Source organism: Symphalangus syndactylus, chromosome 3, assembly GCF_028878055.3.
Source record: "Symphalangus syndactylus isolate Jambi chromosome 3, NHGRI_mSymSyn1-v2.1_pri, whole genome shotgun sequence".
Classification (NCBI taxonomy): domain Eukaryota; kingdom Metazoa; phylum Chordata; class Mammalia; order Primates; family Hylobatidae; genus Symphalangus; species Symphalangus syndactylus.
Window position 1 is genome coordinate 135,410,658 of NC_072425.2, and position 13,696 is coordinate 135,424,353.

A 13,696-nucleotide genomic window follows, 5' to 3' on the forward strand; every position below is an offset into this window, starting at 1 on the left:
ACTTGTAGGCAAATGAGACTTGTTCTTAAGCTCAGCACTTCAAAGGCCCTCCCAAGCAAAGTGCTTCTTCTGTTCCAATGAGTGGCATCGTCTGTAGCTTAGTCCTGTTAGGACAGACTTTTTTAAAAAATCTGATCCTTAGCCGTACTATGAAAAAAATCAGAATAACATCTCACTAATCAGAAAAAATGGTTTTCTTTCAGGGACCGAATTTTTTTTTTTTTTTTTTTTTTTTTTTTTTTTTTTTTTGAGACGGAGTCTCGCTCTGTTGCCCAGGCTGGAGTGCGGTGGCGCGATCTTGGCTCACTGCAAGCTCCGCCCTCCCAGGTTCATGCCATTCTCCTGCCTCAGCCTCCAGAGTAGCTGGGACTACAGGCACCCACCACCGCGCCCGGCTAATTTTTTGTATTTTTAATAGAGACGGGGTTTCACCGTGGTCTCGATCTCCTGACCTCGTGATCCACCCGCCTCAGCCTCCCAAAGTGCTGGGATTATAGGCGTGAGCCACCGTGCCCGGCCAGGGACCGAATTTAAGATCAAGTCCAGCTTCCTCTTATAAGGAGACATATACGCTAGAAGAATTAGGATTTTTCTCAAATATGTTAGTCTTCTGAAGATATTCACAATCTTTCAAACCAGAAATTGCTCCCCTTCTCCTCTCTCCGAAAAGAATAATACTGTTTTTCTTTTGAGAGAAGAAGTGTTTGCATTTTCCCTTTATTTTGTTTATTTTTAAAAAAAACATTCAGGTGCATAGCTGACTTTTAGCCTTTCAGTCAGAAAGGGCTGAAGAAAAAAGAGGTAAAGGCAAGACAGATGAGTGATTGATGCAAGGGAAAAACAAAATCAATGTTGATTTTTTTTAACATGATATTTTCAGTCTCTGAAATCTCTCCCAGATTTCTATGATACGGGGCCAGAATGGGAAACTCTGGTTTAGAAGATTGTAGGGGAGAAAGCAGAGTGAAAAATAGGAAAAATAAGGAATGAGAAAGTATGATTTATGAGTATGTGGTTGAGGGAAATTTTGCTAAACAGATTCTTAGCTTCTGTCACCATTGGAGGTCAGAGAAAAACTCAACAGTATAGCAGCTGAGCAACAGAGCGCTTGTCCTTCTGGCTATAAACAGACATAAATCTGGCTAGAGTTGGGAGCATTGCAGGCACATGCCCTTCTGTTACTATTTTGGCAACTCATCATCCTAGTTTGTTTACAGAGTTTATCATGCCACCAGGTCCAACCTGTTTCCACTAGCAATTAGTACTTTGCCAAAACCTTTGGCTTCCTATATTGAGCTTATACTCACCACACTGAAACAACTCTTACTTTGAGAGTTTTACCTGGACTTCCAGAGTAACCATTCTGTCAATAGAGAAAAGTAGATATAGACTCATATGTGGCATATAGTGAATAACACTACTTTTATGTAGTCATTCAACATGAATGATGGGGCTGGGTGCAGTGCTCACGCCTGTAATCCCAGCTCCTTGGGAGGCCTAGGTGGACAGATCACCAGAGGTCAGGAGTTCGAGACCAGCCTGGCCAACATGACAAAACCCTGTCTCTACTAAAAACACAAAAATTAGTTGGGCATGATGACAGGCGCCTATAATCCCAGCACTCTGGGAGGCCGAGGAGGGTGGATCACCTGAGGTCAGGAGTTTGAGACCAGCCTGGCCAACATGGTGAAACCCCATCTCTACTAAAAATACAAAAATTAGCCGGGCATGGTGGTGGGCGCCTGTAGTCCCAGCTACTTGGCTGAGGCAGGAGAATCGCTTGAACCTGGGAGGCAGAGGTTGCAGTGAGCCAAGGTCACACCACTGCACTCCAGCCTGGGCTACAGAGTGAGACTCCATCTCAAAAAAAAAAAAAAAATCAAAGGATGGGAGCAGATTTTGAGGACAGAAGTTTTTTTTAAAAATAAAAATCGAAGGAATTTCACCAATAAGAAAAAAGTAACAAGAAAGAAAAAAAAGTACAAAAGATGTGACATGCAACTTATAACCAAATGATTAAAAAATTTATTCTCATAAATCATTAGAGAAATGCCAATTAAAACAACCATTAAATAGTTTTACCTATAAAATTTGTGAAGATTCAAACAGGCACTCTCTCATATACTGTTGGGTTTGCATATAATCAGACAGTCTCTTTGAGGGTAACTTGGTAGTAAATATTAACTTTTTTTTTTTTTTGAGACGAAGTCTTGCTCTGTCACCCAGGTTGGAGTGCAGTGGCACGATCTCAGCTCACTGCAACCTCCGCCTCCCGAGTTTAAGCAATTCTCCTGCCTCAGCCTCCCGAGTAACTTGGACTACAGGTGTGTGCCACCACGCCCGGCCAATTTTTTGTATTAGTAGAGATGGGGTTTCACCATGTTAGCCAGGATGGCCTCGATCTCCTGACCTCGTGATCCGCCCGCCTCGGCCTCCCAAAGTGCTGGGATTACAGGTGTGAGCCACCGTGCCAGGCAGTAAATGTTAACTTTTTAAATGTTCAAGCTCTTTGATCCAGCAATTCTGCCACTGTGAATTTATCCTATAGAAATACTCACACAAGTAAACAAAAAGAGTTAAGTTGTATTCAGTGCAGTATTTTAAATCATGAAATACTAGAAACAACCCTATTGTTCGTGGGTTGAAAAGTAGCTACATAAACCACAGGGCATGCAAAAGATGTGATACAATACAGCTATAAAAAAGAGTGAGGTAGGCCTCTAAATGGCCTGACAGGGAAAGGTGTTGGTGCTGATTAAAAGGCAAGCTGAAAAGAGCTATGTATAGTATCCCATTTTTTAAAAAAAATTAAAAAGATAGTAATCATTATTAGCACCAGAAAAGAAAAAAATTCTTGAACACTGTTAAGTGTCTTTAGGGAATTGGTTCAGGAGACTTTCTATACTATATTTTTCTGTACAGTTAAGAACTATTAAAACAAATGTGATCTCTTAAAATCAGGGAGAAAAGCCATACATTTAAAATAATTAAAGGCATTTTGATCTATTAGGTAATTCTTTGTTCACTAGGATTCTGTAGAGAAGATAACATTGCTATTTCTGGCAGTGTGGAGTATAATTATGGATAGAAATAAAACTTTTGCTTTGTAAAATGTGGTAGGATTTATAGCCAGGAATTTCAAAACCCTATACTTAACTTCCCTGACTTGAGATGTTCACTAATTAGATGATTAGCTTGTTTTACATCTGAAATTATCATCCTCTTGGTTACATTTATTATTTTTGGTAGTATGCTTGGTTCTGTCTTAAAGGGGTGTAACATTTAACAGTATACATTTTCTGGCAGATGAACTCCCAGCTAGCCCAGATGACTCGGATAATAGCGTGTCAGAGAGCCTGGATGAATTTGATTACTCTGTGGCTGAGATTAGCCGCTCATTCCGATCACAGCAGGAAATATGTGAGCAACTCAACATCAATCACATGATCCAAAGGATCTTCCTTATTACTCTGGACAACAGTGAGTTACAAACTTATAGCATTATTCTACCCCTCCTATTTGAGCTTGGGCTAGGGGCTTGCTCTTTGAAACCGATTACAGCTAATGGTTAGATACAAACCTACTCACTGCACTCCCTGGAACTCAGGGTTTATATTTCAATGAACCTTTTGGTATGACCTAAAAGCAGTATTTAGACACAGATCTAACTTTTATTCCCATTTCAATACTGACTGCACTATGTAGCTACTTGCCTTTACTACCTTAAAAGGGAAATGGGAATGGCAGCCAAACCCATTTTCTTCTCAGAGGTAACCTAAATATTCAGATGGAAGCCTTCAGAGGCATCAGAGAGTGTTTGCCCTCTGTGCCCTGTCTGTGGTTAAACCCCAAGGTTGGTACTAATGTCTGGGATTTACTCTTTAAATGTCATGATGCTAGGTTTATAACAAATCCCATTCTCTGTGACTAGAGGGAAAAAAAAAGATTTGAATCTTTAGATGTTGCTTTGTGTATCAGGATCATTCTGGTATTACTTGAGTCAGATTTGCAGTTCAAGAGTGATGCTGTCAAGATCAGTTGTCTGTATAAGACAGAAGCATTATCCTTAACCTGTCATATTAAAACCATTTCCCAGGTGATCCCAGCTTGAAAAGTGGGAATGGCATTCCCAGCCGTTGTGTGTATTTGGAAGAAATGGCAGTAGAGCTAGAAGATCAAGACTGGCTTGATATGAGCAACGTTGAGCAGGTAATATTCTTATGTTCCTAATGTGTGCCCTTAGCAAAAATTAGCTATGCAGCTGAATTCTGCTCACTGTTTTCCAACTTATGCTTGTGTCCGTATGTCCATCCCTCTCTCTCTCTCTCTCTTTTTTTTTTTTTTTTTACCAGTAGAAGGCCAGTTAACCTGGATGTTCATCTCTAACATTGTGGTGTTCCTCTTTTGGAATCTTTTCATCTACCATGGCCACATGCCCAAATCTACCCATCCTCTAGGAACCAGTTAAAATGCCTTCTTAATTACAAAGCCTTGGCCAGGCACATTGACTCACGCCTGTAATCCCAGCACTTTGGGAGGCTGAGGCAGGTGGATCACAAGGTCAGGAGATCAAGACCATCTGGCTAACATGGTGAAATGCCGTCTCTACTAAAAATACAAAAAATTAGCTTGGCATGGTGGTGGGCACCTGTAGTCCCAACTACTTGAGAGGCTGAGGCAGGAGAATGGTTTAAACCCAGGAGGTGGAGGTTGCAATGAGCCGAGATCATACTACTGCACTCCAGCCTGGACAACAGAGCAAGACTCTGTCTCAAAAAAAAAAGAAAAAATTACAAAGCCTTGCCAAATAAAAGTTGTTACTCCCTCCTCTGGGTACCCAGAATAATCAGCCTCTGAATCTCTTATGGGAATTGTCACTTTCTGTCTCATGTTGCGGCTTTCTTATGTACCTGTCTTATCTCCCCTATTAGACTTAAGTTCTTAAGGGCAAGGCCCATCACTTTTTCTTCCTTTATATCCTTTCTGTCTTAGTCTGTTTTGTGTTGCTGTAAAAGAATACCTGTGACTAGGCACAGTGGCTCACACCTGTAATCCCAGCACTTTGGGAGGCCAAGTTGGGAGGATCTCTTCAGGCCAGGAGTTACCAGCCCTGGCAACATAACAAGACCATGTTTCTACAAAAAATACAAAGAATTAACTGGGTGTGATGGCATGTACCTGAAGTCCTAGCTACTCAGGAGGCTGAGTTGGGAGGATTGCTTGAGCCTGGGAGGCAGAGGCTGCAGTGAGCCATAGTCACACGACTGCACTCCAGCCTGGGCGAAAGAGCAAGAAAGACCCATCTAAAAAAAAAAAAAAAAAGAACACCCCAGCAGTAATTTATAAAGAAAAGTTTATTTAGCTCACAGTTCAGCAGGCTGAGAAGATTCAGGGTATGCCCCTGGCCTCTGATGAGGGCTTTTGTGCTGCCTCACAACGTGGTGGAGGAAGTCACCAAAGGACACATACGATGAGGACACATGCAAAGAGGAGAAAACCTGAGAGGTGTCCTGGCTTAGTAAGAACCCGCTCTGGAGGGAATTTGTCTGTTCCTATGAGAATTAATCCAGTCTTGTGAGAGCAAGAACTCATTCAGCACCTTGAGAATAGCACCAAGCAATTCATGAGGGATCCGCTTCCATACCCAGACACCTCCCACTAGCCCCACCTCCAACAGTGCCACATGGAGATCAAATTTCAACATGAATTTTGTTGGAGACAAACATGTAAACCACAGCACTTTAAAAATCAAAACAGTGCGTTGTACCTTGCAGGTGCCTGAGTAACATTAAAAGAATAAAAGTTTGGTAGGAAAGACAGTTGACAACTTGCAGTTTAACTTCACATTTAGAGTATCTTTATATAAGTCTGAATGAGATCAGCAATCACACAGAATAATAGATTTCACATTTAAGTTTAGTCACTGATCTCAGCACCATTCAACAAATAGTCTTTTAATGCCTATTCTATGCTGGGGCTATACTAGACACTTGAGGCTTGATTTAGGATAACTTTATATATGCCATAATTTTCTAATATTTTCTAAAGTAAAAAGATACAGGGCCCTTTTTTTCTCCTTCACTCTACATTCAAATCTGTGATTCTTGCTAATAACCTGTGTCAGAATTACCTTTTACATCTTAATGTTCTAAGATTAATTTTGCAATAGTTTAGTATTTTTGTTTGGTTTTCTTTATAGGCCCTCTTCGCTCGCTTATTACTTCAAGATCCAGGCAACCACTTAATTAACATGACTTCTTCTACAACACTAAATCTCTCTGCTGATCGAGATGCAGGAGAGAGGCACATTTTTTGTTACCTTTACTCCTGCTTCCAGAGAGCCAAGGAAGAGGTAAAGGAATAATCCCCATTGAATACTATATTGTCCTCTTGGATATGACTTTAGCATGTAGACCAGAGTTGGATCAGTCTTTATTTCAATTTATGTATGTCATAGTATGTCTAGAACTGAATATCAGGGACACTAAAGCTTATATATCAATTTATATATGTCATAGTATGTTTAGAACACTGGATGTCAGATGCACTAAAGCTTTAGTGTCTCCTTTCTGTACCTTGGGGTCCACCCTTCTCCCCAATTAACCAATGCCTCCTATTCTCTCTAAAACCTCTTTAGAAATCACATCCTTAAAAAAGTCTCATGAGGCTGGGTACAGTGGCTCACTCCTGTAATCCCAGCACTTTGGGAGGCCGATGCAGGCGGATCACATGAGGCCAGGAGTTCAAGACCAGCCTGGCCAACATGGCAAAACCTTTACTAAAAATACAAAAATTAGCCGGGCATGGTGGCACACGTGTATAATCCCAGCTACTCAGGAGGCTGAGGCAGGAGAATCACTTGAACCTGGGAGGTGGAGGTTGCAGTGAGCTGAGATCACACCACTGCACTCCAGCCTGGGTGGCAGAGCGAGACTCTGTCTCAAAAAACAGAAAAGGGCTCATGAATTCATTTCCACTGAGATGTAAATATTAGAGTAGGCTAAGCCAGATATTTCCAGGATTGGAATTTTAAATAGGCAGATAGATGATTCCTTAAACCAAGGAAGGAATCTCTAATTAATTTTCAAGCATCCACAGGAGACCAGTGTGTCTCTTCTATTCTATTCACTATGTCTACTTTCGTTCCAGATTACAGAGTTAAGCTATTCCCTCTTTTCTTCATGCTGTTTGCAGATTACCAAAGTTCCAGAGAACCTGCTACCCTTTGCAGTGCAGTGCAGAAACCTCACTGTGTCCAATACCCGAACAGTTCTTCTCACCCCAGAGATCTATGTTGACCAAAACATCCATGAGCAACTGGTAGATTTGATGTTAGAAGCCATCCAGGGAGCCCGTGAGTACATGAACAAGATCTGTAAGCTTCTACATTTTGATTTTCAGATTTAAAATTTCACTAATTGCATTAGAAAGTCTCAGAGCCATTATGGTTCTGGTATAAATTAAGGAAGAGGGCTCACATCTTGATCTTTGAGGTTGAGTACCAATAGAATAAAGCCAGGCATGGTGGCACACCCCTGTAGTCCCATCTACTCTGGAGGCTGAGGCAGAAGAATCCGTTGAGCCCAGGAGTTTGAGGCTGTAGTGTGCTATAATCACACCTGTGAATAGCCACTACACTCCAGGCTGGGCAAAAAAACAAGACCCCCATCTCTAAAAAAAAAAAAAAAAAAAAAGATTATTGAAAGTAAAGAGCTAGTGTGTAAAGGCATATAAAAATTCTTGTGCCCTCCTTTCTCTCTCATTTGTCTTCTGTTAGATTTTGAAGATGTAACTGAGTTTCTGGAAGAGGTCATTGAAGCCTTGATATTGGATGAGGAAGTTAGAACATTTCCAGAAGTCATGATTCCCGTGTTTGATATTTTATTGGGCCGAATAAAAGATCTAGAGCTCTGTCAGATCCTTTTGTATGCATATCTGGATATTCTTCTCTATTTCACGAGGCAAAAAGATATGGCAAAGGTAGGTCTGAAAGATGATATATATTCAGTTGAGCTAGATATGTAATACATGATGCTTTCCTATCCTAAAGACACTATAATACTACCTATAAAATAAGAAAAAGATAGCTTGGTTGTTTTATCAGCTTAACTGTGTTGAGACCCTCCCACCCTATCACCTTATCTCACCATGCAGACGATTAAGCAGGACTTGTCTTCTCTTACAGGTTTTTGTAGAATACATTCAGCCCAAGGACCCTACCAATGGGCAAATGTACCAGAAAACCTTGCTGGGAGTAATTCTGAATATCTCCTGCTTATTAAAGACTCCGGGTGTTGTAGAAAATCATGGCTACTTTTTGAATCCATCTCGTTCCAGCCCACAGGAGATCAAAGTACAGGAGGCCAACATCCATCAGGTAGAACTGTTTACCAGGGTATCCCAGCCGCCTGATCTTAAAAGAGTTTTCTCAAAAAGCAGATACAGATAAGGCTGCTCAAGCCTCTCTGGGAAAGCAAATTGATCTAGTTGGCTTTTACATCAGATAAATAAATTAAAACTGGGCATGGTAGCTCAAGCCTGTAATCCCAGCACTTTGGGAGGCCAAGGTGGGAGGATCGCTTGAGCACAGGAGTTCAATTTGAAACCAGCCTGGGCAACACAGTGAGACCCTCATCTCTAAAAAAAAAATACAAAACTTAGCTGGGCATGGTGGCAAGCATCTGTAGTCCCAGCTACTCGGGAGGCTGAGGTGGGAGGATCACTTGAGCCTGGGAGGTCAAGACTTCAGTAAGCCATGATTGCATCATCACACTCTGGCCTGGATGACAGAACAAGACTCTGTTTCAAAAAAAAAAAAAAATCCCCTCTTTGTAGCATATGCTAAGAACAGCATGTGTGGGGTAAGAATGAGCTGCTGCTACTCATTACCCTTTGCTGTAGCACTGCTACAGCTACTTCCCCCCAACCCTCATTTTTCTCACTGAGCTATAACTTTAGCTCTGAAAATCTTTTGACTGAACTCTAGCTTGTAAACCCAGTTTTTCTTCCTTTTCCTGTCTCCACCTATGCCCTCTCTATTTGGGCTTCTTCACATAAATTGTAGTAGAGATCTGGCCAACATGAGGCATTTAATGATTGAATTGGGGATAGTTTAAGTCCCCTCTTCATTAATCATTACAACTCTCTAAGGCAGGGCATGGCAAACTAGCAGTGGCCAAATCTGGCCTGCCACCTGTTTTTGTAAATAAAGTTTTATTGAACATAGCCATGCCCATTAGTATATGTATTGTTTGTGGTTTGAATTCATACTACAGTGATAGAGTTGAATAATTGCTACAGATACTGCATGGCAAGTAATGCCAGAAATCCTTATTGTCTAGCCCTTTGCAGAAAAAATTTACAGACCTGTGCTCTAATACTGTGTAATGCCATCTGCAGTTGGGCAGCTGATCAGAAAATCTCTTATAAGTGCCCAGAAATATATTTTAAAATCAAATTAGGGGATGAGGCACAGAGAGTGAGGGGAAAGATTAGGATTAGCATATTTTTAGAAACTGCCAGTTGCTAAGGTTTGGGAATAAAAACTATTAGGATTGTGAAACTGGAAGTTCTATGGTTGTGTTTTCTGGTTGAACAGTTCATGGCTCAGTTCCACGAAAAGATCTACCAGATGCTGAAGAACTTACTCCAGCTCTCTCCAGAAACCAAACACTGTATCTTGTCCTGGCTTGGAAACTGTTTGCATGCAAATGCAGGCCGCACCAAGATTTGGGCCAATCAGATGCCAGAAATCTTTTTCCAAATGTATGCCTCGGATGCCTTCTTTCTGAATCTGGGTGCTGCTCTCCTGAAGCTATGCCAGCCATTTTGCAAACCCAGATCCTCTCGGCTCCTCACCTTTAATCCCACATACTGTGCCCTCAAGGAGTTGAATGATGAAGAACGAAAAATTAAAAATGTACACATGAGAGGTAGGGGAGAACCAGGCTTCTTAAAACTCTGTGTGTGTGTGTGTGTGTGTGTGTGTGTGTGTGTGTAACGTGTAAAGCATTCACTCCCTTATCCTTTTTCACAGAGTTCCTTTCTCAAAAAAAGATGAGGCAGAAACAAGAGCTATTTAGATTTTTTTTCTTTTTTTTTTTTTTGAGATAGAGTCTTACTCCATCGCTCAGGCTGTAGTGCAGTGATGCTATCTCGGCTCACTGCAATCTGTGCCTCCCGTATTCAAGCGATTCTCCTGCCCTAGCCTCCCGAGTAGCTGGGACTACAGGCACGCGCCACCATGCCCAGCTAATTTTGTGTATTTTTAATAGAGACGGAGTTTCACCATGTTGGCCAGGATAGTCTCGATCTCTTGACCTCATGATCGACCCGCCTCAGCCTCTCAAAGTGCTGGGATTATAGGCATGAGCCACCATGCCCAGCCAGAATTTTTTAAAGATACATTTTTGAGAGGAAAAAAAAAAACACCTGGTAGCTTTTAAATGTTGTACTTTAGTGAGACCTTCTCTCTGGATTTGGCAGCCTTGCATGTTCATTCATTCATAGTTTATAAAAATGAATAAAGCAGAGTCCTCTTCCTTTTTGAACTCAGGCTCCAGAAGGCAGATATATTAACAGATAATTATAATATGGTATAGGGCTAAGCTGTGGGAGCACAGAGGAGGGAGTAAATAATCAATTCTGCAGAAGTTGGAGGTCTTCATAGCTGAGTCTTGAGAGACAAGTTAGGTTTTACCAAGGAAAGAAGCAAGAGGGTCCCTTTATACAGAGAGAAAAGCAGGTGTAAAGGTACAAAGCTATGGAAAGTCTTGACTAAGGCATAGTGAGAGGCTCAATGTGGCTAGGGCAAGGGGTAGATGGGGTTGAGTTGGGGAGGAAATGGATCAAGGGAGGAAGATAGGTGGGGCTGGATTGGAGAAAACAGTATAGAGAAATGAAAAGAAAATAAATGACTTATAATCCTGCCACTTGAAGTGAAATCACTCTTAATTTTGGTATATTTCATTCCAGTTTTATAATTCTAATTGTAAACATGATAATTGCTCAAAAGCAAATAATCAAATTCAGAAAAGCACAAAATAAATACAAATGATCTATTGCTTATCACTTGAAACAATCTATAGTATTATTCCTTTTAATTTTTGGTGATTTCCTGAAAAAGATTTAATTGTATTTCCATAGACGGTGAGAAGCCAAAAGATTATATTTAAACAAAGAACTAATATGACGAGATATGTTTTTAAGAAGATATCACTGCTAACAGTATGGAAATTGAATGAGTGTAAGAGGAGACTGGAGACCAAGATAGATGTCTGTGACAAGACATTTACCCTTTTTTTGTCTTTTTTTTTTTTTTTTTTAACTTCTTTGAGGTTTGGACAAAGAAACCTGTTTGATCCCAGCTGTGCAGGAGCCGAAGTTTCCACAGAACTACAACCTTGTAACAGAGAACCTTGCTCTGACAGAGTACACCTTGTACTTGGGATTTCACAGGTAACTCCTCTGATGTCATTAGGAAAAAACAGTTTAGTTGTGTTGCTAACTAGAAGGTAGAAATTGAGTCTTTGGTCAGGCACAGTGGCTCACATCTTTAATCTCAGGATTTTGGGAGGCCAAGGCAGAAGGATTGCTTGAGGCCAGAAGTTTAAGACCACCAACCTGGGCAAGAAAGTGAGACCCCCATCTCTACCAAAAAAAAAAAAAAAAAATTAGCCAGGCATGATGGCATATGCTTGTAGTCCTAGCTGCTTCAGAGGCTGAGGCAGGAGGATTGCTCTAGCTGAGGAGTTGGAGGCCACAGTGAGCTATGATTGTGCAACTGTACTCCATCCTGGGTGACAGAGTGATAGCCTGTCTCTTAAAAAAAAGGAGAGGAAGAGTCTTAGAGATATAATCTGAGCTTATTCTAAAGGCTCACATTAGAATCTAATAGAAAAGGGGCATTGTATGAATTTATTTGTGTTTCATCAATCAGCTTTGTCCAGATTCCTTAAATTTGTTTTTAACTTCTATTGTTGTCGTTGTTGTTGAAATGGATTTTCACTCTTGTCACCTTGGCTGGAGTACAGTGGCGCATTCTCTGCTCACTGCAACCTCCGCCTCCTGGGTTCAAGCAATTCTTCTGCCTCATCCTCCCAAGTAGCTGGGATTACAGGCATGCACCACCATGCCCAGCTGATTTTGTATTTTTTTAATAGAGATGGGGTTTCGCTGTGTTGGCCAGGCTGGTCTCAAACTCCTGACCTCAGGTGATCCACCCACCTTGGCCTCCCAAAGTGCTGGCATTACAGGCATGAGCCACTGTGCCTGTCCTGTTTTTAACTTTTGACCTGTTAAACTTTAAAAATGAAATCACTGTCTTTCTATTGTGATCTGGGAAAGTGGAATTGTTTTCATTTTATATTGCACTTTCTGCTCTTAATTTTTCATTACTGGCCAGGTGTGGTGGCTTATGCCTGTAATCCTTAGCACTTTGGGAGGCCGAGGCAGCAGATCACTTGAGCCCAGGAGTTTGAGACCAGCCTGGGCAACGTGGCAAAATCCCGTCTCTACAAAATACACAAAAATTAGCTGGGCAAAGTGGCGTGTGCCTGTAGTGTCAGCTACTCACAAGGCTGAGGTGGGAGGATCTCTTGAGCCCGGGATGTTGAGACTGCAGTGAGCTGAGATTGCGCCACTGCACTCCAGCCTGGGCAACATAGTGAAACCCTGTCTCAAAAAAAAAAAAAAAAAAAAATTTCATTACTACTCCTGGTGATAAAAGATGAAGTTCGGCCAGGCGCAGTGGCTCATGCCTATAATCCCAGCACTTTGGGAGGTCGAGGCGGGTGGATCACAAGGTCAGGAGATCAAGACTATCCTGGCTAACATGGTGAAACCCCGTCTCTACTAAAAATACAAAAAATTAGCCCAGCTTGGTGGCATGCGCCTGTAGTCCCAGCTACTCGGGAGGTTGAAGAAGGAGAATCGCTTGAATCTGGGAGATGGAGGTTGCAGTGAGCCAAGATTGTGCCACTGCACTCCAGCCTAGGCGACAGGGCGAGAATCTGTCTCAGAAAAAAAATTAATTAATTTTAAAAAAGACCAAGTTCTACTCTACAGAGAGACAAAAATGGCAAAAATTAAGGAAATGTTTATAAGGGAGTCTGATGAGATCAATAGGACCACAAAAGACATTAGATAAAGAAGATTCTAGAAATGTGAAGATTTTAGAACTAGAATGTATGACTTCCAAAAACAGTTCTGGTTCTGGCTATTCATTATTCTGTAATTTATTTTCCTCTGATTTAGCTCATTATGACAGGTATAAGTAGAGGGAGAAAACAGCAACTCAGTCATAGAAAGGGACACTAAGAATAGCAATTTTTAATGCCTTCTCAAGATACCTGAATTGATGCAGAGCATTTTTCAAAACTACTCAGTCAACACATTGCCAGAAGAAGGAAATTATGTCTTTAGAGAGAAATCTCCGTCATAGACATTTTAAATAAGACAGTAGATAAAAGTTCAGCATGTGCTTAACCTGCTCAACTGCCTAGATTCAAACAAAAAATGAATATCATCTAGTTTCCCAATATTAACTAGCCCAAGACATTATCTACAGGGCCAAAGGAAATGATTTTGGACTATTATCCATAACTTTGAATTATGTGTCTTCCTTTCAGTAGAGAATATTAGGCTGACCTTTTCTGAAGAATAATTTAATTTAATATTGAACAACAGAGAGCTGGAA

General features: G+C 41.1%; 1 protein-coding gene across 5 annotated transcripts in view; it reads left to right on the forward strand.

Moving 5' to 3' along the window:
- UBE4A (ubiquitination factor E4A) overlaps nt 1-13,696 on the forward strand; it is a 40,379-nt gene that overhangs the window by 6,067 nt on the left and 20,616 nt on the right. For 3 of the 5 annotated variants that reach the window (XM_055273315.1, XM_063636544.1, XM_063636543.1), the window contains exons 3-10: nt 3,307-3,480; nt 4,097-4,209; nt 6,200-6,352; nt 7,195-7,354; nt 7,778-7,980; nt 8,186-8,377; nt 9,599-9,932; nt 11,337-11,457. In XM_055273315.1, coding sequence (XP_055129290.1) covers nt 3,307-3,480; nt 4,097-4,209; nt 6,200-6,352; nt 7,195-7,354; nt 7,778-7,980; nt 8,186-8,377; nt 9,599-9,932; nt 11,337-11,457 — 1,450 coding nt within the window. Of the gene's footprint in view, nt 1-3,306; nt 3,481-4,096; nt 4,210-6,199; nt 6,353-7,194; nt 7,376-7,777; nt 7,981-8,185; nt 8,378-9,598; nt 9,933-11,336; nt 11,458-13,696 lie in introns of all 5 variants that reach the window. The other 2 variants (XM_055273313.1, XM_055273314.2) reach the window with 1 other exon arrangement.